This window comes from Xenopus laevis, chromosome 1L, assembly GCF_017654675.1.
Source record: "Xenopus laevis strain J_2021 chromosome 1L, Xenopus_laevis_v10.1, whole genome shotgun sequence".
In the NCBI taxonomy this organism is placed as follows: domain Eukaryota; kingdom Metazoa; phylum Chordata; class Amphibia; order Anura; family Pipidae; genus Xenopus; species Xenopus laevis.
This window is the reverse complement of record NC_054371.1, coordinates 225,358,338-225,384,453: the sequence shown is the minus strand read 5'-3', so window position 1 is coordinate 225,384,453 and position 26,116 is coordinate 225,358,338. Positions and strand designations below refer to the sequence as shown.

General features: G+C 40.3%; 1 protein-coding gene across 2 annotated transcripts in view; it reads left to right on the top strand.

The window, feature by feature from the left end:
• Window positions 1–25,695, top strand: part of setbp1.L (SET binding protein 1 L homeolog) — a 136,911-nt gene extending 111,216 nt beyond the window's left edge. For both annotated transcript variants that reach the window (XM_018267187.2, XM_018267191.2), the window contains exons 5-6: window positions 17,908–18,066; window positions 24,771–25,695. In XM_018267187.2, the coding sequence (XP_018122676.1) occupies window positions 17,908–18,066; window positions 24,771–25,264 (653 nt within the window). In that variant the 3' untranslated portion in view covers window positions 25,265–25,695. The remainder of the gene's footprint in view (window positions 1–17,907; window positions 18,067–24,770) is intronic.
• The last annotated feature ends 421 nt before the right edge of the window (window positions 25,696–26,116 follow it).

Genomic DNA, 26,116 nt, shown 5'->3' with positions numbered 1-26,116 from the left:
ATGTAGTTTTATAAAATGTTAACATACCCCTTTAAATTTGAACTAGCAACAATCTGAGCAAAGATATTGAATTCTGGTCAAAATTCTGACAATGGCAAAGACTTCTTTCCAGTCAGCTTAATTCTGGCCCAGGTTCTCCCTTTCTTTCATAGCTTAGTGTATGATACAATGTCCATTTAATGACATTTACACTTTGAAATTTTTTTGTAATTAAAACCGTGCTTATTACAGTTAATTTGGTTGATGAAATAAAAAATAAAAAAAAGTCAGCGTCATTAGCCAGAGCATTGGTTTCGTGATTACAACTTGGGTGCCCATTTTGTGCAAAGATATTACGCAAAGTTCAATTGGAATATGTTCTTCTCTTAATTAAAAACAGCATTAGAAATGAAGCGATAATTAAATGGACTTCTTTGGAGCTCGATCGCAAGCTGAAGGGCGTAAATTATTTTCGTCTGCCGTACTCATTAAGGATTCGCTGGAGCCAGTGATGGGAATGAGAGCCTCACAGTGCTGCCGTTCAATATTTCTTGTGTTGAGCTTATGTTGGTTACAAAGTATTATTTAACATTAATCATGAATTCTTTTTGATGCCCATTGTAAGCAGCCGTCCTGTCCTGCTTTATGTCTGAGGTTTAGTATTGCTGGAACTAAGTTATATCACTGCTGAGACCTTGCACACTTGAAGATTCTGAATATAACCCAGGAGACATAGAATCTACATGGCTTGCACATTTATAATTCCATGATGGTGCTGGGTCACCTGTTTCATTACATAAGTTGCAAGCATTCCCTGCCCCATTAATCTGCCCATAGACGCAAAGATAAAGTCGTACGAAACTAAGGTTCATACGATTTTCGGACAGTGTGTGAATCGCCCTGACATTTATCGTACCACGGCGATCAGTCGGCTAACCATAATATCTCTGCGTGTTTTGCTTATCTGACAATATCAATGGGTCACTGTCACTACTATTTGTCAGACATAACTTTCGTACGATTGCTTTCTGTCAATTAATGGCCAGAACATTGTCTGATTTGTTCTTTTTACTACTTTATTTAATCTGGCTAGTTGTAGGTCGGGAAATTTCAATGCATCGGCCATAAGGCTAAATCTGCACGTCTATGGCCAGTTTTACAAACAAACCCAGAAATAGTTGAATAGCTATTGCTTTTAGTGTCGTTTCTGTTGAATTTCACAATTGTTGCGATGGCTTCCATAAGTTGCATTAGCTCACTTGATCGATATGACAAAAAGTATCCATTCCTGTCCAACATCACATTCCAAAACCAAAGGGATTAATAAGAAGTTGCCTTTGACCCTATAAAAGCCCCTACACTTCTGTAGGATGTCCCACTAGATGTTGGAACATTTTGCTTCACTTCAGCCACAAGTGCATTAGTGAGGTTGGGCCCTGATGTTGGGGATCAGGCATTGCTCCCAGTTTGGGTTCTAATTCATCCCACCAGGGTTCATTTGGCTGATCTTCATAAAGCTCTAGCCTTCCAACCTAAGTTCCCCCACTCCCACCTGCCAACTTGTGAAACGTGAAAGAACCTTCCCTAAACTGGTGACGCAAAGTAAGAAGCACATAATTGTTGATATTGCCTTTACCTGTTGAAGGATTTAGGTCTGCTTTTACTGGAACCATAGTCCTTAGCACAAACCCCTTTACCGTTACTTCTCCACCACCAAACTTTTACTGTCGGTATTCTACAATAAGACAGGTAGGCATTTCCTGGCATCTGCCAAACCGACTTTTCTGGCAGTTGTAGAAATGTCATGGATCACTCCAAAGGATTTCCACTTCTCCAAAGCCCAGCACCAATTCATTTGACTTGTGGCATTGTTCATGGTGATCGTAGTTTTCTTTGCCTCTGATTACCCATAAAACCTCTCCCTGCCTATGAATTTGTTCTTGTGCTGACAGTGGTTCTGGCAATAGTTTGAGACTCAGCAGTGTTCCACCTGAGGACAGGCCATTTTAGCTTAGGTGTCTGGATGCTTTTGGCCATATAGTGTACATTTCTGAACTGGTGGCTTTCATCCAACCACCAAGTAATATTTTATTTTTGAATCCAACTGAAGTTGGGTTTAATAAAAGTTTAGGCAGGTTAAGGCTCCCAATGGGATCTCAGGCTGAAATTTGATGTGGTCAAACTGGTCTTGGTTTCCAAATATTTCTAATTAGCATTTGTAATAAACATACAAATGTTTTTTTTTTATTAAATGTGTTGAAATATGAATTAACCATAATTAAAACTGTTTCCTTTATTGTTCATCATTCAGAGGTTGCATTTATTTAAAAAAAAAAAAAAAAAGCTTGTAAACCCCTAAAAGTATCCTAACTGTACCACTTTCTTTTGACTGCCCATCTCTAGGCAGATAATAAAGAACAGTCTTAGAGGTTTTGGTGACACCCAGACAAAGATCAACAAAGTTTCCTGTTTTTCACACGAAGCAATCAAAACCTCAGAAACCATCTTGTTTTAAGTTCCCAAACCACAAGGGCACACCAATTAGAAGATAAGATTCTCAAGAGCTGGCACATGATAGGTTTATTTGACCTCATCATGATTAATTGTACTACATATTTTATTGTGACCTAAAGTCCACATTTTGTTTAATATCCATTTCGGAACGAAGGTTGTCTTCACGATATGCATTAAAAAAAAAAGTCTCGTTTGCCTGGCTAAATTATGGCGAGATAAAAAAAAGGAATAGCTTTGTGCTGAGACCTTTGTCTTGTGGTAAAGCGGCTCATAAACAGATGCCAGGTGCAATCAAAGGGGTTTTTTTTTTCCTAGTTGATATCAAATAGTTTGTTTCACTTCTCTTGAAATACATAAAGAAAACTTGTTTTAATTGTGTGTCAAGCAGAACATTAGCGTTTGTTGACTTGCTCATTGTATGAGTGTTTCCTGATGTCAGATACATTTCTTTATAAACTATGACTTTTTAAAAAAATCAGGATGGTATTTTTGTTAGAGATAAGCAAACTGATTCAATAAGTTCTAGTATTCTGATGATTTTTTTTTGGACTTTCTGAGTGGTTTAAATGCCAACTACATCTGGCATAGCACCAGAAAAAAACCCTGCCACCGCTTCATCAACCTAAAGGAAACAATGTCCATGTAGGTTATTTTTTGAAGGACCCCTGCAGTTTCCTGACAATGTTTTTGTTATGCTAACCTTCTGAGTGACCTGTGTGTCTAGCCCCTAAGCTGTAAGATGTCCTTTCAGAAGACTTGCTGGAAATTCCTTGTTCTGTTCCTAGGAATTTTGGTGAAACAAAACTGTCAACACATAGGCCAGAAATAAGATATTTATCAATGGATTCCTCTCAAGTTATTGGTGCTATTTTTAAAACATAACTTCGTAACCTCAACACAAACTGGTAGGATTTACTTAGTGTCCCCCAGAAGATAGCTCCTTGCATTGTTCAAGTTGCTTCCCAGTCTTCTTTCTGCCCACAAACCACCCCTTCTTTTCGAACGTTCTTCCAACCTTATCCATTGTCCTTCAACACTTCTCCTTTAGAAATAGAATGCTGTTTTATAGTCTACCAACCCATGACCACTTGGCTTTATTCTCATTTGACAATAGTAGGTGTGTTTCTTAAAATAGAACAGAAGCCTGAGAAGAGCCCAGCTCTCTCTACAGGCCTTATACCCATTTCTGAATCCCACTCCTGAAGGCAAATCAAGCAGCAGCTATGGGTAAAAAATGTATAGTTGAGTAACGTAGTTGGTAGATACTATTTCGCACTGCTTCCGGTCCTACATGCATTTGAAGCCGCTCTGGAGCTTGTGTCTGCAACCACAGCGAAAAGGACACAAAGCAGCTTGAGATGGTACTTGCCAATCCCATTGAACTACTTTGCTTTTTTGGCCAGGCAAAAGGTATAGCTGCTGTTTGGCGAGTCCCAAGTTATACCATTTGGCAACTGGGAGGGAGGCCTATGGAGGAGACTAGGGTACTTCTCAGGTTTTTGTATTTCTTAAACTTTGTTGAAGGTATTGAATGTCTAGTTTTGGATAAGTTATCTGAAAACACATTGAATCACAAAAAAAGCAAAAAAGTAGTACTAAGAATAGCCATTGCCTCTGAAGACGCCGTATGGATGTATCCCAAAAAGTGACCACGTAGTCACAAAACTAACTCTTTACTCTAGACTTGGGGAGAATAGATTTTCAGTCATTTCTTTTAGACTTTTTTTTTTTATTATTGTTTTTGTATAAATTGTATAAGCATGACTAAGGTCAGTTGAGAGTCCTTGAAGAGAGCTCACTCATCCCAAAATAGGAAAAAATCTGGGCTAGCTCTTATGAGTAAAGTACAGTCCTTACTTATGGAAATGGCAATGTCTTTTGTGGATACGTTTCTTTAAATACAAATTAAGTTGTATTTATTTGCTGTACAAAGCGTCTGTGGTTATTGATTGGATGGTGGTTGTAATGGGGTAACGCACATTTTGCAGTGGTGGTTAAATTCACTAATGCCTCTTTGGAGTTCTTTTATGTTCCTTCTTCAACGGCTTGAACTTGATCTACGTGTCTTACTGCAACCTCTACTACGGTGTTGTGGCACTCTTGTTAAGCTGCCCCCTAAGTGTTTTAAGAAACACATGATATTTGCTTATCCCTTTCTTTTAAATCATTCATCGAGCCACTTCCTGAAATTTAGCTTTGTGGTTACTGGAAGCCCTTTCTGTAACCAGGGGACTGCCAGTCTGCCCAGTTGAGTATTAAGCTTTAAAGGACCGTTTTATGAGCTCATGGTTGTACATCAGATATGTATATGTCTACGGGACCTCTGTACATATGGGATTGATTTGTTTTCTGTTAGAATAACGGGGGGAAAAAAAAAATCTGACACTTATTCGGCAGCCGAGCTATCTTTTAAGAGTAAGTGATATTACCCTTTGGCTAGCCAAAGAAATCCTGTGCATGTAGAACAATGGACATTTCTAATCGGAGACACGAGAAACCTATCCTGATTTGTGATTTTTTTGTGTTTTCTTTATAACAGTCTATCAAATAAAATGAAATTGTGGTGATGTACCCTAAGGAATGCGCTTTAGCGTCCAAGTCACAAACTGCTGGCAGATCCTTCATGTTACACAATGTTCTTTGCTTTTTTCCTCAGAAGGTATAAATGTCAAATTGTAGGTTTCTGTTGTCGATAGTTTATTCTTCTGTGATTACTGCTTTCAACCGTGAGGGCCGCAGTATTCCGAAGAAAATGTCCAGACACGACTGTCGGCAATCCTTATTCAAGTTTCTGAGATGTAGGTTCCTTTTTCGTCACAATACGTTCATTTATAGAGCTGTACGGTTGAAAATAGGTGGTTCTAAATACAAGACCCGAGCTCACCAAACTGGAAGTATTCTATAGAAAAGATTCTTCAGATGTGAAATAAAAAGTAGGTTTCAAACCCTGGAGGTCAAGGGGCTGGATTTGGCCCCTCAAAATGATTGTCCTCAAGCTCTTAAGACCTTCATGAGTTTCTCTTTATTGATTATTTGAGAATAAGTAGAAATCTGATGGCATTTTAGGATGGTGCATCAAAACATGTATTAGAGCATCAGGTGGTCTATATATAGCCCCTTTAAGCATGGGAGCTACTCCAAATATTGTCCTTATTAGACAAGCATGGCATGCACCATGAGTACCCTAGCACACCTTGAGCACTCATGTTCCACATTTTAAATACAACTAAATTAAAACACTGCTTTGTTATACTCATATGGGACAGAGGGAGAGATCTCTCTACCTGTAGACCCTTGGGCTGTTTTGATTTTGAGATTTGCCTCTCTTGGCCCTTTGCAGCAGGGGAAATGAGTTGCCTGCATGCAAATTACAAATTATATATGACTCTTAATACTGCAGGAGACCAAAACACCACATGCATTAAAGTCTACACACTTTCTGCACCCTCCAAAAAGACATGAGGGTTGACAGTCCAGGGAGCTACGCAGTGAGACACATGGGCAGCCAGATCATGGTGCTTCGGGCAATAGACCCAGATAACTTGTAGGCAGTGATTAGAACTTTTGGCTAAGGCAGATTAAAAGGTGCAAGAACAGTGTAACAATAGCAAGAGCAGACCCAGCAGTTGCTAAAGTATAGCGTGTCCAAATGGAACTTAACTTATTGTGAGCCAACTGGTTACTCTACCCCAAGGCCCATAAAATATTTAACTGTCGAGCCTTCAACTTGAGCTTGTTGCAGAGACAATGCACTGACCAAAGAAGCACTTAGAAAAATGTCATCAACGCCCATGGTTCCTTTAGGTAACATAGAGAAAGCAGTCATCCTAAACTGATACTTTAGAAAACAGTAACTGTGTATCAGTTCTGGAAGGCTGCTGTGCCATTCATGACCAACAAGGTAATTATCTATTGAAAACTCATCCTTTTGTGTCTGGGGCTTTGATGTTGATTTATTGTTACTCCACTATAAATAGTATTTTGTGATACAGTTTCAATCTTGATTTGATTTGAGTAGCACAGTATCACACGGGTAACTTCTGCTTGAGCTTGCTCTGGCGAGGAGCCACTGCTTGGATACTCATAGACTAGGTAGCCGAGGGCTCACCAAACAAGGTCTTCTGCAGAGGAAGAGATCTTCGATGTTTATATTATGCAATTGAGGTGTGCAATTGATATGTGCCATCATCTACGTCACAACTCACTTGGAACCATGAAAGATGATTAGTTCCCATCTTGTTTTTATGAAAAGAGAGTCTCAAGCAATTAGTCAAACCCAGTCTTCATTAAACAGGTAAAATATTCTGGTGCCCATGCAGACGGTATCAATGCCACAGCCTAAATGGCGGTTCTATTGCTGAATGGCTGGATATTAAATCTGCCCTCCGAGAGACTGTTCATGGGTAACTGGAGTTTCCCTCCTGGCCCTTGGCATTAGAGCCATCTTCTCAGTCGCTTTCATGACGTGCCAAGGACCGGCTTGCTTTTCCCGGCTCCAGGTGACCCTTGCCAAGTCTCAATGGTAACGCAGGTGAATAAGAGTTCAGCCGATCCCTGCGGTTGTCGTCTGCTGATGCCCCGTCTAACGGCCCAGCCAACGTGGGCGAACGTTCTTCTAGAAAAGCATCTCCGATTTTGTGTTTTTCAATCTCTTGGGTATAGATGTATTTTTTTGATCTATTTGTTTTGGGAAAGTTCCTAGAGCTAAAAAAAAAAAAAAAACTTTCCGGCTTTTCAGCAAGAAATACGTTTTGTGGTTAAAATGGTATTTTGCTCCTGGTAATTTTCCATGGAGGAATTAATTTCAGCTTCTTGGGAGCCGGGCCATTATATTCTGTGCCAATTAGTCTTACCTGCCAAGCCTGTACCAACTATGCCCTCGATACCCAGTTTCTGGCTCTCAGGAGCACCTACCCTCAGCCTGACAAGTGATCATGGCCATAAAGCTTGCCAGGCATTCTGTCCCAGTGGCTGCACAGATCCTATCTGATCCCCATTGTAAGCAGCAGTCCTGTCCTGCTTTATGGCAGCTGAGATTCTAGCTATCTGTATAACAGAACATTCTGTCCCAGTGGCTGCACAGATCCTATCTGATCCCCATTGTAAGCAGCAGTCCTGTCCTGCTTTATGGCAGCTGAGATTCTAGCTATCTGTATAACAGAGCATTCTGTCCCAGTGGCTGCACAGATCCTATCTGATCCCCATTGTAAGCAGCAGTCCTGTCCTGCTTTATGGCAGCTGAGATTCTAGCTATCTGTATAACAGAGCATTCTGTCCCAGTGGCTGCACAGATCTTATCCGATCCCCATTGTAAGCAGCAGTCCTGTCCTGCTTTATGGCAGCTGAGATTCTAGCTATCTGTATAACAGAGCATTCTGTCCCAGTGGCTGCACAGATCTTATCCGATCCCCATTGTAAGCAGCAGTCCTGTCCTGCTTTATGGCAGCTGAGATTCTAGCTATCTGTATAACAGAGCATTCTGTCCCAGTGGCTGCACAGATCTTATCCGATCCCCATTGTAAGCAGCAGTTCTGTCCTGCTTTATGGCAGCTGAGATTCTAGCTATCTGTATAACAGAGCATTCTGTCCCAGTGGCTGCACAGATCCTATCTGATCCCCATTGTAAGCAGCAGTCCTGCCCTGCTTTATGGCAGCTGAGATTCTAGCTATCTGTATAACAGAACATTCTGTCCCAGTGGCTGCACAGATCCTGTCTGATCCCCATTGTAAGCAACAGTCCTGTCCTGCTTTATGGCTGCTGAGATTCTAGCTATCTGTATAACAGAGCATTCTGTCCCAGTGGCTGCACAGGTCCTATCTGATCCCCATTGTAAGCAGCAGTCCTGTCCTGCTTTATGGCTGCTGAGATTCTAGCTATCTGTATAACAGAGCATTCTGTCCCAGTGGCTGCACAGATCCTATCTGATCCCCATTGTAAGCAGCAGTCCTGTCCTGCTTTATGGCAGCTGAGATTCTAGCTATCTGTATAACAGAGCATTCTGTCCCACTGGCTGCACAGATCCTATCTGATCCCCATTGTAAGCAGCAGTCCTGCCCTGCTTTATGGCAGCTGAGATTCTAGCTATCTGTAAAACAGAACATTCTGTCCCAGTGGCTGCACAGATCCTGTCTGATCCCCATTGTAAGCAGCAGTCCTGTCCTGCTTTATGGCAGCTGAGATTCTAGCTATCTGTAAAACAGAACATTCTGTCCCAGTGGCTGCACAGATCCTATCTGATCCCCATTGTAAGCAGCAGTGCTGTCCTGCTTTATGGCAGCTGAGATTCTAGCTATCTGTATAACAGAACATTCTGTCCCAGTGGCTGCACAGATCCTATCTGATCCCCATTGTAAGCAGCAGTCCTGACCTGCTTTATGGCAGCTGAGATTCTAGCTATCTGTAAAACAGAACATTCTGTCCCAGTGGCTGCACAGATCCTATCTGATCCCCATTGTAAGCAGCAGTGCTGTCCTGCTTTATGGCAGCTGAGATTCTAGCTATCTGTATAACAGAGCATTCTGTCCCAGTGGCTGCACAGATCCTATCTGATCCCCATTGTAAGCAGCAGTCCTGACCTGCTTTATGGCAGCTGAGATTCTAGCTATCTGTATAACAGAACATTCTGTCCCAGTGGCTGCACAGATCCTATCTGATCCCCATTGTAAGCAGCAGTGCTGTCCTGCTTTATGGCAGCTGAGATTCTAGCTATCTGTATAACAGAGCATTCTATCCCAGTGGCTGCACAGATCCTATCTGATCCCCATTGTAAGCAGCAGTGCTGTCCTGCTTTATGGCAGCTGAGATTCTAGCTATCTGCATAACAGAACATTCTGTCCCAGTGGCTGCACAGATCCTATCTGATCCCCATTGTAAGCAGCAGTCCTGTCCTGCTTTATGGCTGAGACTCTGTATATCAGATTTCTGTGTCTACCTACTCTTATTTTTCAATAAAGTTGAAACTGTAGACAATGCCTCTATGTACGCCAGCAGTACTGTAACTCCCACTCGTGTATGAATGTGAAAATGTCTGTAAGCAAAGTCTTGTATGACCTTATACATTACTGTTTATTTAAGGAGAACCATAAATAAAATGTATATATTTCTCCCTTTAAGCCCTTCCTTACAAAAATATCTATTTTTGGAAATCTGCAGAGAGCAGGGGGGACGATATTGGGGGGTGACAAAGCGAGAACGATCCTATCGGCACATCCGCAGGGAAGGAGCTGGTTTCATATCGACTTTAAAATGTATTTGTTCTTCATCATATTCTCTATGTACGTTATTAGCCGGAGACTGTTTATTTCTCTTCCCCCCCCCATCTCTCCGAGGGATATGATTCACACGTTTTCAGATTTATTTGAGCAAAACGTAATAAATATACTGCTTCAATTTTCCCTGCTGGAACGCGGCCAGGCTTTTTAATGAATGTGGCCTGTGCTATTGAAGTGGTCTCGGCTGTGGAAAAGCTGCAGGCAGGGCGACATTATGCACATACTCTCCTCCCGCCTCACATTCCCAACGGACGCTGTGAGTCACACACCAATGCAGAAATTTCTTTTTTTTTCAGTTTTTCATTTTTTTTTTTCAGCCTTGGCTCTGCCTAAAATTAGGAAGCGCCTTTGTTATTCCAGCAAAGTCTTGGCTGTGTTCTGTCGGAGCTGCCAGTGTGCTCCACTTTGCATTTCTGTCATGTCTTTGCCACGCTGCACTGCTGCAATCACAAAACCCTGCAAACTCCCATACCCGATTTCACCTTATTTATTATTAAAAAACTTTGATTCAATCGTTTCGGGTGAAAACTCGATAAAATCAAGCGAAAATCCAACTTGGTAGTTTTTTTTTCCACCAAATGGCTTCATTTTTTTGGGGGGAGGCTTTTTCCCAAAAAGCCCAATTTTTTTTGTCCTAAATGGTGGGATTTTCGAGCTAATTCCAGCTCAGACCACAGAAATTTCAAAATAGGATAGGGATCTCTGCCATTGACTTATATACAACCTCGGCAGGTCTGAGATGGCGATTTTTGGATTTGGTTGGCAATCGGGCACATAAACTCCCATACCTATTTTACCTTATTTGTTATTAAAAAAGCTTGTTTTAATCATTTCGGGTAAAAAAACGATAAAATTGAGCGAAGATCTAACTTTGTAGTTTTTTTCCCGAAATGGCTTGATTTTTTTTTGGGGAGGCTTTTTGTCCGAAAAGCCCAAAATGCTTGGATTTCCAAGCTAATTCCATCGCAGACCACAGAAACTTCAAAATAGTATAGGGGTCGTCTGCCATTGACTTATATACAACCTTGGCAGGTCGTAGATGGCGGATTTTCAGATTCGATTGGCTGCATCAGGCTTTAATAAATCTCAAAACAATTGAGTGTTAAAAAGAAAAATGAAAAATTCAAGTTTTGGCCCAAATAGCGCAACCAGAGTTTAGTAAATAACCCCCCTAATGTCAAGACATATTGTTCTTAAATGGGGAGGGAGAGCATGTTGGGAAGACCTAGGGGGTTATTTACTAAAATCCGAATTGATCTCAATATTTAAATTTAAAAAAAAAAGCTATACCCGATTTTACCTTCTTTATTATTATTAAAAATGCTCGATTTAATCGTTTCGGGTAAAAATTCCATATAATCGAGCAAAAATCCAAAGTTTTTTTCCCCGAAATGGCTTGATGGGGGGGCTTTTTCCAGAAAAGCTATTTTTTTTGTCCGAAATGGTTGGATTTTCAAGCTAATTCCAGCGCAGACCACAGAAACTTCAAAATAGGATAGGGATCCTCTGCCATCAACTTAAATACAAACTCACCAGTTCTGAGATGGCGGATTTTCGGATTCGGTTGGCTACATCACTCAAAAAAATGAAAAATTCAAGTTTTTGGCGCAAAAAGCGCAAACCAGAGTTTAGTAAATAACCCCCCCTAATGTCAAGGCACATTGTCCTTGGAATTAAACAGAAAAACTACCCATGTTATAGGCTTGAAGTCGTAGTGGGAGTTGCCATACCATTCTCTCGTCTGTTTCAACATCGCCATTTAGCTAACTAGGTTTTGCAAAACAGGAATGGGACCTGTTATCCAGATTGCTCAGGACCTGGGGTTTTCCGGATAAAATGATCTTTCTATAATTTGGATCTTCATACCTTAAGTCTACTAGAAAATCATATAAACATTAAATAAACCCAATAGGCTGGTTTTGCTTCCAATAAGGATTAAGTATATCTTAGCTGGGATCAAGTACAAGGTAAAAAATTTGGATAAAATGGAGTCTATGGGAGACAACCTTTCCATAATCCGGAGCCTTCTGGATAACGGGTTTCTGGTACCTGTACCTTTAAAAAAAAATTTAAGCAGGACTTGATGTCTCCGTCCCATCAGTTCTGCTCTTATAAAAGAGAAACAGGAGGATAAGTTCATTGTCTGACATCACCGCTTCAGGCTCTATTTATGGCCACATTCCTTGGTTTAGTTTCGGGGCAGGATCATTTGAGGAAAGTGCTTTATTTTCATCTTTCTTTCTCTGCAATTAAAGTAAACTATTTATCTGCTCTCACAAATGGAGCCTGGACAGCTTGATAGATAAGCCAAGTTAAACGTTGGAGGGGGGACCTTTGAGGGAAGTGCTCTTATTTCTTGTCTCTCTGCAGCAACATAAATTGACTGTTCTTCTCTGTGATGTCCCTGACGGAAAGGGAGCCTGGAAAGCTTGATAGATAGACCAAGATAGCTTTAAAGTCCTCAGCAAGCCAGATGAGGGAAATGCTTTCTAATGTCTTGCCTATCTGGGAGCTTGCTCTCTACTTTCCACAATGTCACAGACTGAAAGAAATGGAGCCCGGATCGCTTCGTAGATTGGCCTTTGAAGGACTTAATGTGGCCACACACGGGCAGATTTTTTTACTTTTTTTACTTCCAACTGATTCCAGAAAGTTCCGATAATATCGGTAACTTATCGGATGGTTGATGGTGTACGAGCGATCGTCTCGACTTTATCGTTGGCAAAATTGATCGGATGAGATGATGAATTCACATTTGTTTAAGAACGATCGTTCTTTGCGCATGTCAGGATTGTAGCACAGGATTGTGCTTTTGTACTGTTGTTAATAAAACTATAGCAAGTGCAGCTCTTTGCTTTGAATTCATAAATGAAGCCATTCTACAGATCGTTTGTTGTTAGCCGGTAGATCGTTTGTTGAACGACGTTCGTCCGTACACAAAGGAACTTTCAACCACAAACCATCCACCGATGACTAATGTTTTACATCACTTCCTGTATGCTGTACTTCCTGCTTCCTCCACAATATATATTTATATTGCATCGTACGTTGATGTATAATCTTTTGTTTCTTTCGGCAAACGATACGATTATATCTGTTCATATAATCGTTCTCCGTGGATGGCATATCGTATGGTAAAACAAACGCCAGACGATTGTTTAACGATACGATCGTTTATCACAGAACGATAACAGTATGCCGTGTATGGCCACCTCTAGTATGGCAGTTGAGGGAAATGCTCTTATTTGTTGAATTCCTGCTGTAGAAGTAAACTATAGACTATTCTTTGTTGCTCTGTATCCTAGGTGATATTATAGATTGAGGCGACTTCGGAAAACGAATCGCCGCATGTGATTAGCGCCGGCTTTTTATCATTTTAGCCGGCGCGGAGTCAGGGAAGGCGTTTGGGGAGATTGGTTGCCGCAAAATCCACTTTTAGGTATTCAGACAAATTCCTGAATCCTTTGTGAAAGGTTCGGCCGAATACCGAATTGAATCTGAATCCTAATTTGCATATGCAAATTAGGGGCGGGGAAGGAAATGGTGTGAAAAATGTTTTTTATTTACTTTGTTTTGTGGCAAAAGTCGTGATTTCCCTTCCTGCGCCTAATTTACATATGCAAATAAGGATTCTGATTTGATTTGGCCATACGCAAGGATTCTGCTGAATAAGCCCGAATCCTGGTGCATCCCTAATATCCTCACACAGTTAAGGTGGCCATAGACGCCCCATGGGATTCGTTTCTGCAACCTTGAGCAAAACAATAAGTTTAATGTATGTTATACTACATGGAATTGTACTGATGTGTTCTACTTTCAATGTTCTATACTGGAAAAGATATTTACGTTATCCTCTGTCAATGTATCTATTTTTTGAAAAATAAAAGAGATTATAAAAAAAAAAAAGGTGGCCATAGACGTAGAGATCTGCTCGTTTGGCGACATCTCTCCCCGATATGACCACATTCAGGCGGGGGCGATATCAGGTTGATCCGATCTAGGCCAAACGATCAGATCGCGGGACCTCATAAACGCACAGATGCGGCCATGATCTGATGGGATTTTTTAACCTGCCTGATCGAGATCTGGATGATTTTCCACCAGATATCAATCGGGGAAGCCCGTTAAATGGCCCCAAACATGGGCCAATAAACCACTGACTCGGTCTGTGTATGGGGGTCTTAAAAGAAAGGGAGCCTGGTCGCCTTGATAGATAGACTAAGATAAGTGTTTGTACTCAGCAGGGCAGGTGAGGGAAATGCTCATATTTCTTGTCTCTGTGCAACAGAAGTAAACTGAGCACTTCCCCTAACTATCTGCCCCCAGTGATGTCACAGACTGACAGAAAGGGAGCCTGACCAACTTGATGTATAAAATAAGCCTTTATAGTACTGTTATTCAAAGTGTTGCTTTTTACTTCAGTAATTAAAAATATACTTTTTATGCTTATGCTATTATCCATTGGACAAGGTGAATAATGTTGTAGTCATTTGTGCAGATTGATAAGATTTTTCCCTTTTATCAGTGAAGCCATGTAGGCTACGGCTTTACAAAAAAATGAAAAAAAAGCAACTCTTTCATGCTGCAAGGTGTTTTGCTTTCAATGTCATTAGCAGCGGTGGGAGGGAGAGTAAATCACAGCAGCATCAGATTTGCCCGTGGACATCCAAGAATTGATCGTCGTCGTGCAGGAGCCAACGCTGGGGGTTTATTAGCCGGGAGTTCATCTGTTTGGTTCATCTCAGCCCGGAGAGATTTCAAAGCTATCATGGTGGTGTTAGCTCCTCTAAGTGACGGGCTTGAGATAAAGATCTGGAGATCTCCTTTATGATGCTCCAAAGGTTTCCCAGTCACACTTATATCTTAGGCCATTGTGCCTCCATCTGCTGGAATTAAAGGCAAAGTATTCCACATAAACACTGAGAATAGCTCCTTATGTTGAGAGAAATATATATATCTATATATATATATATATATATATATATATATATATATATATATATATATATATATATATATATATGTATATATATATATATATATATATATATATGCACCGTGGCCCTTCTATAGATCAGAACGCTGAGGGCCTGGGGTTTTCCGGATAATGGATCTTTCCGTAATTTGGATCGTTGTCCCTTAAGGGGCTTATTTATCAAAGGTCAAATATTAGAGCTATGTGAGCTTTTTTAAACCTCTGAACTCCCAACTCGTATGGTTTCTAATTTAAGAAAATACTTGAATCTGCCAGTTTAGGGTTAAGAACTGAAAACTCGAATCGATCGAGTTTTTGTTGGAAAAAAACTTGAATCCCTTAAATTGATCGAGTTTCCAGCAAAAAAAAAAAACTTAAATCGATTGAACTGATCACATTTTTGCCGGAAAAAAAAACAAAACGCGAATTGATCTAGTTTTCGGCTTATAAAAACTCGATTTGCTCGAATTGATTGAGTGAAACCCTCTCAACTTCATGGAAACTATTCACATCTGCTAATGGTTCAAGGGACCTCCATAAACTCCTACATGACCACAACACGTTTTCAGATTCGGCCTATTTCTTGGGTCGGGGTATAATAAATCTCGAAAAATTTGAGGGTTTTTTTTTTAACCGTGAAAAAAAAAATTTTGTCTCAAAAATAACCCTGAAAACTCTAATTATTTGTGGATAACACAACTCAACCCTTAATGAATCTGCCCCAAGTCTGCTAGAAAATTATGTAAATATTGAATAAACCCAAAAGGCTGGTTTTGCCTCCAATAAGGATTAATCATATCTTAGTTGGGATCAAGTACAAGCTACTGTTTTATTATTACACAGAAAAAGGAAATCATTCTTAAATATTTGGATAAAATGGAGTCTATGGGAGATGGCCTTCCTGTAATTCTGAGCTTTCTGGATAACGGGTTTCTGGATAATGGATGCATACCTGGATAGATACTGTAATATATAATTATAAAATGAACGAGTGTTCCTGCATGGTACAGATATTAGACGCCAGTGCCCATCACTGATTTTGATTTGGGAATAGTTTAACCTTGAACCAAGAGCTGAGTATCCATGGTAACCGCAAGCTGCCATTGGCCTGCCGGGGCCCTTCTTGGGGGAGTTGAGGTTAATAAATCAAGCCCCCCCATGCAGAAATTGCACGTCAGTAGAATTTGAAAAGATAAGTGTCTCATATGAGATTACTTTGAAAGCCGTTAACTCCTGCCATCAATTTCTAATCCCCCTTCAGCCCATCAATGGGAAAATTCATATTCCTTAAGGGCAGAGACACACGGTCAGATTCGGGGAGATTAGTCGCCAGGCAACAAATCTACTCTTCTTCGGGGCGACTAATCTTCCCGCCGGCTTTCGGGCAACTAAAGAAAACAAATTGCTTCGGCTGCCACCCTGCCGGCCATTTTCATTCTAACCGGCGGGAAGGCAGTTCCGTGTAAACAATTTGTTAACTAGTAGAGAAGTATTATGAGAATACTCCCCCTACCTGCAACCCAAGGAATGTCAGGGTGTGGCTTAAACAGAGCATGGTCAGCTTGTTAGATAGACTAATATAAGAAATGGATGGCGGCCAACACTGGTGGGAGGTGGTACTGCAACTCACAAGCCTGTTTTCTGATGCACCTCCTGCAAATCCTTCAGCACCTAGGTCTATACAGGTATGGGATCCATTATCCAGAAACCCTTATCCACAAAGCTAAAATTACGTAAAAAGGCCGTCTCCCATAGACTCCACTTTATACAAATAATCCACATTTTTAAAAATAATTTCCTTTTTCTGTGTAATAATAAAACAGTCGCTTGTACTTGATCCCAACTAAGATATAATTAATCCTCATTGGAGGCAAAACCAGCCTATTGGGTTTATTTAATGTTTACATGATTTTCTAGTAGACTTAAAGGTCTGTCGAGGGTGATATTCTGAGACAATTTGCAATTGGTTTTCATTTTTTATTATTTAAGGTTTTTAAGTTATTTAGCTTATTATTCAGCAGCTCTTCAATTTGCATCTAAAGCAATCTGGTAGCTAGGGTCCAGGTTACCCTAGCAACCATGCATTGATTTGAATAAGAGACTGGAATATGAATAGGAGAGGCCTGAATAGAAAGATGAGTAATAAAAACAATAACAATACATTTGTAGCCTTACAGAGCATTCGTTTTTTAGAAGGGTCAGCGACGCCCATTTGAAAGCTGCAAAGAGTCTGAAGAAGAAGGCAAATAACTATAAAAAATAAATAATGAAAACCAATTAAAAACGTTGCTTAGAATTGGCCATTCTATTACATGCTAAGAGTTACCTTAAAGGAGAAGGTAAAGTTTTGGAGGCATTTTATTGCCAATAGATGTGTTGTTTTGGATAGCAGCTGCAGTATTAGCTTGGTGTGACATCACTTCCTGTCTGAGTCTCTCCCTGCTCACCTATAGCTCTAGGCTCAGATTACAGCAGAGATGGGAGGGGAGGGGAAAGAGGAGCAAACTGAGCATGCTCAAGCCCTAGCCCTGGAGGTTTAAGCTGAAAACAGGAAGTCTGATACAGAAGCCCATGAGTACACAATAGAAGGAAAGAAATGTGGTGTTTCTTTTGACAGAGGACTCAGAGCAGCATTACTTTAAGGGTTTACTGGTGTATTTAGGTGGACTTTTCTGATAAGGCTTACTTAGTGTTAACCTTTCCTTCTCCTTTATAGGTGAACCACCCCTACAATATATGAAGATCCAAATTACAGACAGTTCCCTTATCATAAAAACCCCAGGTCCTGAGCATTCTGGATAACCCGTCCTATTACCTGTATTGTAGATTAAAAATAACCCAACCTCTTTAATGGGTGGGGTTTTTTCTTGGTCCTGTTGTGACCGGGGCTTTCACTCCCAGTTCACTCCTCCAATAAACTCTCAAGCTTTAATAGGTCTGTATTATGTTCTGTCATATTATAGGTTTAGATTTCATAGATGTGTAGGGTTTGTTGGCTCTGAGTTGGTCAAGCTTCTTATTGATATCCTTCTCCTTGTTTAATGACTCACAATCATCTCCCAGGCAGCAGTGCTGTAGGGAACAAATGGTGATTGATTGTGAGTCCTATGAGACATTAATTCTGATCCTGTACAGATTATAATGGATTATTTTATTTCTCATTCCAGGTATAACAAATGCTCATCTTAAAGCAGATCAGATGTCTCAGCATAGTAAAAATGACCTCAATTCTTCCAACAATATGACCAAAAGGAAACCAGCCGCTGAATCTGTGGCCATGTTGCCGAGTCCAGTGTTGTCCTTTTTTGCGTCGTCCTCAGAATCAGGTGGGTACAGTGCATTTTTAAGTGGAAATCAAGCCTATTTATAAGTGGGGATTGTTGCTCTAGATCAGTGGTTGTGAAGCTTGAAGCTCCATTTGGAGGTCCAACCTTGGTACTTGGACTTAAAGTGGACCTGTCATCCAGACATAAAAAGCTGTATAATAAATGTCCTTTTCAAATTAAACATGAAACCCAAATTCTTTTTTTTTTTTATTTAAGCACACATTTAAAAATCTCAGCTGTCAATCAAATATTGCCTGCCCCTCCTCTATGCCTTAGGCAGACAATTACTTTCACTTTCCATTCAGCACTTCCTACATGTCACTGCTCTCCCCACATTCCCCCCAATCTCTTCACCATTTAATTGTGTAGCCAGTACATAGGAATGGACATCAGGTCCCCCATTCTGGTGCACAAACAAGATTCTGAGTTGATACAAGACTTGTCTTAATAACAGTGTCCACAAAATGGCTCCTGTCTGCTTGTTATAATTATGAATTCCCAGATGGAAGAAACCCAAATTCAAATAGTTTTTACAGTGCAATTAAAGTTCATTCATGCTTGACTAACATGATAAAATAGGATTTGGAATTTTTTTTTGGGGTAACGGGCCCCCTTTAATTCACTCAATGCAGTATGTTTAGACATAGGGAATTATTTAATCGATCAGTCCTTTCAGTCCAAGATGGTTCCAAGAATTTCTAGGGTAAGAAATACATATTCACCCCAAATTTCACCATACCTGACCTTCAAGCTGGGCCTTTAGCTGCATATAGGAGAGCACACTACCTGTTTCCTGAATTCTCACCCTAAATGGCCTTTAGTCCACCCTTCAGGGTGCCCTAAACACCCCAGGGTGCCAGCCACACAAACATTAAAATATTAGGGTATGGCTTATTATGTGGCCAGAACATTGGTTCTATGTACATTTGCATTTATTACATTGAAGAACCTGCCATATTTTTTCTTTTAGATAGTCCAGTATTATTGGCAGGATCTTCCTACCTTCCATACATAAAGTTGTACGCTTCCACCAGAAGTTCCTACAAGGGGTGTCCAATGTGTGCCTCCCATATTGTGTAGCAGGAACACACACAGCTATGTCCCTCAGGGTTAAACCAGTTGGTTCCACTGTACATTTTATTTTTTCCCTATTTTAATGCACACGTTGCAGTATGTGGGTCAGAGGTTCAGCACATACCAATAGAGCTTGGGTCAAAGGTGACTTGCATATCTTTTTTTCAACTGTTAATTGGACCTCCAGGGCTACATTTGCTTCAGAGGTTAAAAGAGAATGTTTTTGAATGACAGTTTCCACTTACATAAGGCCGATCTCAATAACAAGAAAGATCGTTGACTGAAAATCTGCTTGGCCGATGATCTCCATTGTTCAGTTATGGAAGGAAGGGACCACACTCCTTTAGTGCTTCGTTTATTTGACCCTTCAGTAGAGCAGGTGGTGATTACAGGACAGATAAAATTTTGTTGAATGAGGGAAAGGATTGAGACCCAAGGAGTTGAATGCAAGTGTCATTATTAACAATGCAACCCTGAATAAAAATGTAATGTTCAGCTTTATCCCTATACATAGTGTATGTGGTAGAATAGTATTTTTCCTTTTAATAAAATAAGGCAAAATCCAAGAATAAAATATTGATGTGAGCAATAGAGCATCTGCTAGAAGGTTTGCTCCTAATTTGAATGCATTTTGGTTGTTGAACACTATCGTGGGCGGAGAAGGTATTTTTTTGGATTCTCCGTCCTGGTTAAAGGCCTTGCATAATGAACATCTCCTTATTAATAATCCAGAGACAGAGTGGCAATAAAGAGAGGAAAGACTTCATCTGTATTTTCTGTAGGGATGCACCGAATCCATGATTTTGGATTCAACCAAATCCTTCGCAAAAGATTCAGCTGAATACCGAACTGAATCCGAATCCTAATATATATATGCAAACTAGGGATGGTAAGGGGAAAACATGTTTTACTTCCTTGTTTTGTGTCAAAAAGTCATGTGGTTTCCTTCCCCGCCCCTTAATTTGCATAAGCAAATTTGGATTCAGTTCAGCCAAATCCTGCTGAAAAAGGCCGAATCCCAAACCGAATCCTGGATTCGGTGCATCCTTAATTTTCTGTGACTGTTTTTTTATTCCGGCAGGGAGTAATGACCATGGGACACACGGGTGTTTTCTCAACCTATTTTTTCAGCTGGAAAACCACCCATGCTACCTGTCATTGGCTATAATTCAAAGACGCCTTCTGCATAAAGTTAAAACAAAATCATTATCCATAAATAGGAAAAAACACTGTGTTTTAAATTAAAAACACTATTTATAGGTCTCATAGTATAGTATAGTTGCATATTGTACCAGTAGCCAATGAGCTAAGTACAGCAAACTTCTTTTTGGCCCCCATTGCCGTCCTTTGAAATAAAGTTTCCCATCAAGGTGCAGAATTTGTGTTACCGAAAGTGTATGTTTTATAAGATTAAGGCATTACGTTCACGTTTAGGTAATAAAGAACACAAATTACAATGTTGATTTGTCTGCTGTCCAGATGTTGAGATAATTTGGTGAAATTCGAAAGTAACTGTTAATGGGAAAATTGGCCTGCTCTGTGGGTTTCCTGTAATTAATGAAGATCTCTTTGAAAAACGTCTTCTTTGGAAACAAATCTGTAATCTGAACGCAGCTGTCGAGCAAGGAAGCCTTTCTTCATAATGTAGTTTGGAATGCCCAGAGGCGAAAAACCAAACTGATACACTAAATAATGAGTTTGAACTAATTAAGACCAAGCTTCAGTATGAAAACAAGTACATTCCAAATGCCTCTGTCCTTTAGGAGCCATGGACCTATGTGGATTTAACTGCATATGGAAATGTATTTTTTACTGTAATCAGGCCAAAAGCAAGTCTTACTGTTATCCAGATGTCTGTGTCTCTTCCTTTCTCTCTATTATTGTACTAGCATCTGACATTTCTTCATGGTCTGCTGCTCAAGGACTGTGACTGTGGAATAGCAGGTATAGTAGGGAGAGATGGTGCCTATAGTAACAGTGGATAATAGTCTCTGGGAAGGGAGTGTGACTGTGGGATAGCAGGTATAGTAGGGAGAGATGGTGCCTATAGTAACAGTGGGATAATAGTCTCTGGGAAGGGAGTGTGACTGTGGGATAGCAGGTATAGTAGGGAGAGATGGTGCCTATAGTAACAGTGGGATAATAGTCTCTGGGAAGGGAGTGTGACTGTGGGATAGCAGGTATAGTAGGGAGAGATGGTGCCTATAGTAACAGTGGATAATAGTCTCTGGGAAGGGAGTGTGACTGTGTGATAGCAGGTATAGTAGGGAGAGATGGTGCCTATAGTAACAGTGGATAATAGTCTCTGGGAAGGGAGTGTGACTGTGGGATAGCAGGTATAGTAGGGAGAGATGGTGTCTATAGTAACAGTGGATAATAGTCTCTGGGAAGGGAGTGTGACTGTGGGATAGCAGGTATAGTAGGGAGAGATGGTGTCTATAGTAACAGTGGATAATAGTCTCTGGGAAGGGAGTGTGACTGTGGGATAGCAGGTATAGTAGGGAGAGATGGTGCCTATAGTAACAGTGGATAATAGTCTCTGGGAAGGGAGTGTGACTGTGGGATAGCAGGTATAGTAGGGAGAGATGGTGCCTATAGTAACAGTGGATAATAGTCTCTGGGAAGGGAGTGTGACTGTGGGATAGCAGGTATAGTAGGGAGAGATGGTGTCTATAGTAACAGTGGATAATAGTCTCTGGGAAGGGAGTGTGACTGTGGGATAGCAGGTATAGTAGGCAGAGATGGTGTCTATAGTAGAAATGGGATAATAACCTAAATTACCAGTTACGGTTATACCATTTTTATAAAAGTGACCTTTTTTGGATGAGGAAAAACATTTGTTTGTTCAAAACACTGATTATAGGGAAAAAAAAAAAATTCCATCCCTAATACAATCTATTTATCTCCGTTTTGCTTGAGATCTGCTAGACTTTGGGCCCAATAGTGACAGTGAATGAAGAAATCAATGTACATTGTACTTCTTGTTTGTGTGCTGCTGGTCTGATTACGTATTTATGACACACATAGCAGGTTTTCTTTTCGTACCGTTGAAGATATGTGGCTTGCCGTAGAAAAGTGTCTAGAAACTGTCAGTTACACAGTAATTGGGTTATTTACCGTATGTAGAAGAAAATTCAGTTAATTATGACTGTCGGATTTCTTTCCTCTGTTAGATCCATTGCGAACCCCCTGCCTCCTTTTACATTCCCTCCCATGGTAGGTAATCCTCTACTGGCATTATCTCGCTACAACAGCGAGTGTGATTATATGGTAGGCTGTCCAACCATTTCATAGTTAAAGGGCTGAAGAATTCTCCTGCTATGCTCTGGTTGGACAAAATGGGAGAACAGGTCTTACTGAAGGCTGCGGCCTACTGATAAAATATAGAAATACACAAGTCTCTAATGCACAGCAAGATAAGATGTTTGCTTGAGTTGAGAAGGTCCTATAGCTTCTTCTTTTGTGAAGTCTATATATATATTGAACATTTCGGGTGAATTTTATTTTCTGAAAACATTTAAAAAAAAAACTGTTCTGTTCGGTTGATCTTGTGTTTATTTGATTTTTCTATGTGTTGAAGTCACCAGGTTTAGAAAGTCTGCCAAAATATATCATTTTTAGGGTAAGGCCACACGAGGAGATTCGGGGAGATTTGGTCGCCTGGCGACTAATCGCCACATCTTTTGTGCGACTATCTCCCCGAACTGCCTCGGCGTTTTTCCCCATAGGCTACAACGCAAAGTCGACTGCGCTAATGCACACGCGGCAATGCGTTTTCTATAGTCGCCCGAAGTTGCCTCAGTGAGGGGAAAAACGCCAAGGCAGTTCGGGGAGATAGTCGCGCAAAAGACGTGGCGACTAGTCGCCAGTCGACAAAATCTCCCCGAATCTCCTCGTGTGGACTAGCCCTTAATGTTTGTGATATAAAAAAAAAAAACAACCCACTAAAATCTCAATGAATTTTTTTTCCCGGAAATGTGAGAAAATCGTTGCAAAAAAAAACAAAATACAGTTTGTTTCCAAATTCAAGTTTCCCAAATTTGAATTTTAGAGATCTATTATTTGGGAAAAAAAATTACAAACATTTTTTAAGATGATTGAAGTTTATTTCTACAACAAATTTGTAAAAATGAATGGAACAATGAGATTTTCATTGCAATCCATTTTTGCTTTTTTTTTGCGATCTAATAAAGTTGAGTTTCTGATTTTATAAATAGACTAGTTCATGGAAAAAACGATTCAATGATTTAATTCAGAAATTTTAATCTTTAACAATTATTTGCCGTCGTATTCTTTCTGTTTTCTGTTGTAATTTTTTATACTTATATCAAGGTGTTATTATTTTTAGAAATTGTCCTTTTTTTGCATTTGTTCACTCTAAGGGGATTATTTATCAAAGTCCAAATTGATCTCAATATTTTCTGCTACAAACTCTGATCAAATCCACTCTGATTTTTTACACTTATTTATTATTACATTTTCCCGGGAATTAGCTGTGCCGGAAAAAATCAGATTTTCACAGGGTTTTTTGTAAGGATTTTTTTATGTGTTTTTTTTTCCGGTTTTTCACAATTTTCACAATTTTTTCGGAATTTTCGGGGTATTGCACGAAACCAAGCGCACATCAAAAAATCATTGGGAATTCTCCCATTGACTTATATGCAACCTCGACAGGTCTGTGATGCCGAATTTTCAGATTCAGACTTTTCCATCCTCAGGGTTTTCTAAATTCCGAAAAATTTGTGATCTTTTTAAAAGTCCAATTTTATAAAAGAAAAAAAAAAGATTTTTTTTTTTTTTGTGATTTTTGCATTCGGAGCTTAGTACATTACCCCCTTAGGGTAGAGGCACACAATGCTATTTGGGGGAGATTAGTCACCCAACGACAAATCGCCTCTTCTTTCGGCGACTAATCTCCCTGAACTGCCTCCTGCCGGCTAGAATGTAAGTCGCTGGCGGGATGGCACTCGGAGCACTTCGTTTTCAGAAGTTGCCTCACAAGGAATGTTCGGACGACTGCGGAAAACTAAGTGCTCCGAGTGCCATCCCGCTGGCGATTTAGATTCTATCCGACTGGAAGGCATTCCGGAGATTAGTCGCCCGAAGAAGAGTCGATTTGTTGCTGGGCGACTTATCTCCCCCAAATAGCATTGTGTGCCTCTACCCTAAATAGAGAACCAGTAGTAACAAACATGAAATATACATAAAGCGCCTACGTGTTATATCTATATACCCATAAAAAATGTACCTGTTATCCAGAAATTGTGCAGATATATTAATAATGATGAATTAAATCCGATTACATCTACGTTTGGCTGACAGTCTAGAAATCATGAATCCTATGTGAAATCCACTTTTTAGGTCACAGCAGAATTTTATAGCTTTTCAGGTTGATTCAGCACGTTAAAGCAACCCTAGAGAAGGTTCAACACATAATTTTATAAAAGCTGGTCATAGTTGATAAAGAAGAAACACCCAAGGCTGTTTTAGGAGTGAATAATTGGTTGTAAATTAGGGGATGACAGTTTGTTCCACAGCAACGTTCAACAAAATGTCAACAGTGCTTTGTAAGGAATCATGTTTGATGGAAACCTTTAACTCGTGATTTTGTTTTTTTCTTCTCCTGACAGCCAGTGCTTCACTTCAAAAAAGGTTCAAGCGTTGCGAGATCGAGGCGATCCAGAGCGAGGTGCGGAAGATGTGCAACTACAATAAAATTCTGTCCACCAAAAAAAACATGGATCATGTCAACAAAATTCTCAAGGCCAAGAGATTACAAAGACAATCAAAGACTGGCAATAACTTTGTAAAGAAGAAGAGGGGGCGTCCTAGGAAGCAGCCCCTCTTGTTCGATGAAGACTCTCGAGACCAAATGCCAGTTCTGGAAAAATGTGTTGACCTTCCCAACAAACGAGGTCAAAAGCCTTCGTTGCACCCTCTGGACTTAGAAGCCGGTCGCCAAGACTTGGTCATGGATACTATTGAAGCGGTGATACATATGGCGAGGGAAGGCCACTCTTCTCGCATACCGAGAAACGGAAAGAGGAAAATCATTGAGGAGGAAGAAATCAAAGCAAAGAGACACAGAAAGGGCAGAAGAGGGGAGTCAGACTCCACCTGTTAGGATCACTATAAACTGAGATTTAGTAGGTCGGAATAAGTGATGCTAAGAGGTACCGATAATCATACTGGTGGGATTGACTTGGCTCGACCGTCAACTTTGTAAACAGTTGATAAATAAATCTTTTGGCACTAGGCTTTCAGATTAGTATGCCACCGTATATCACATGTAACTGCAGTTTTATCAATAGTCACAATGGATATTCAGCAATGTATTTTCTTGCTTAAAGCTAGGATGTACCATGTTATTTTGCATTGGAAGACCACCCAGCATAGGCTAGATCCATACTCCTGGGGGAAGGGAGGCGCAAGCAGGGGAGGCCACTCTTAACCATACACATTGCGTGGCCCCAGAAGAAGTAGAGGTGTACAAGTGGATATCAGGATTTTCTTTTACTGTACCCCACCGATTCATATCTTAAAGGGATCCTGTCATCGGAAAACATGTTTTTTTCTAAACACATCAGTTAATAGTGCTACTCCAGCAGAATTCTGCACTAAAATCCATTTCTCAAAAGAGCAAACAGTTTTTTTTATATTAAATTTTGAAATCTGACACAGGGCTAGACATTTTGTCAATTTCCCAACTGCCCCATGTCATGTGACTTGTGCCTGCACTTTAGGAGAGAAATGCTTTCTGGCAGGCTGCTGTTTTTCCTTCTCAATGTAACTGAATGTGTCTCAGTGGGACATGGGTTTTTACGATTGAGTGTTATTCTTAGATCTACCAGGCAGCTGTTATCTTGTGTTAGGGAGCTGTTATTTGGTTACCTTCCCATTGTTCTTTTGTTTGGCTACTGGGGGGGGGGAGGGGGTGATATCACTCCAACTTGCAGTACAGCAGTAAAGAGTGATT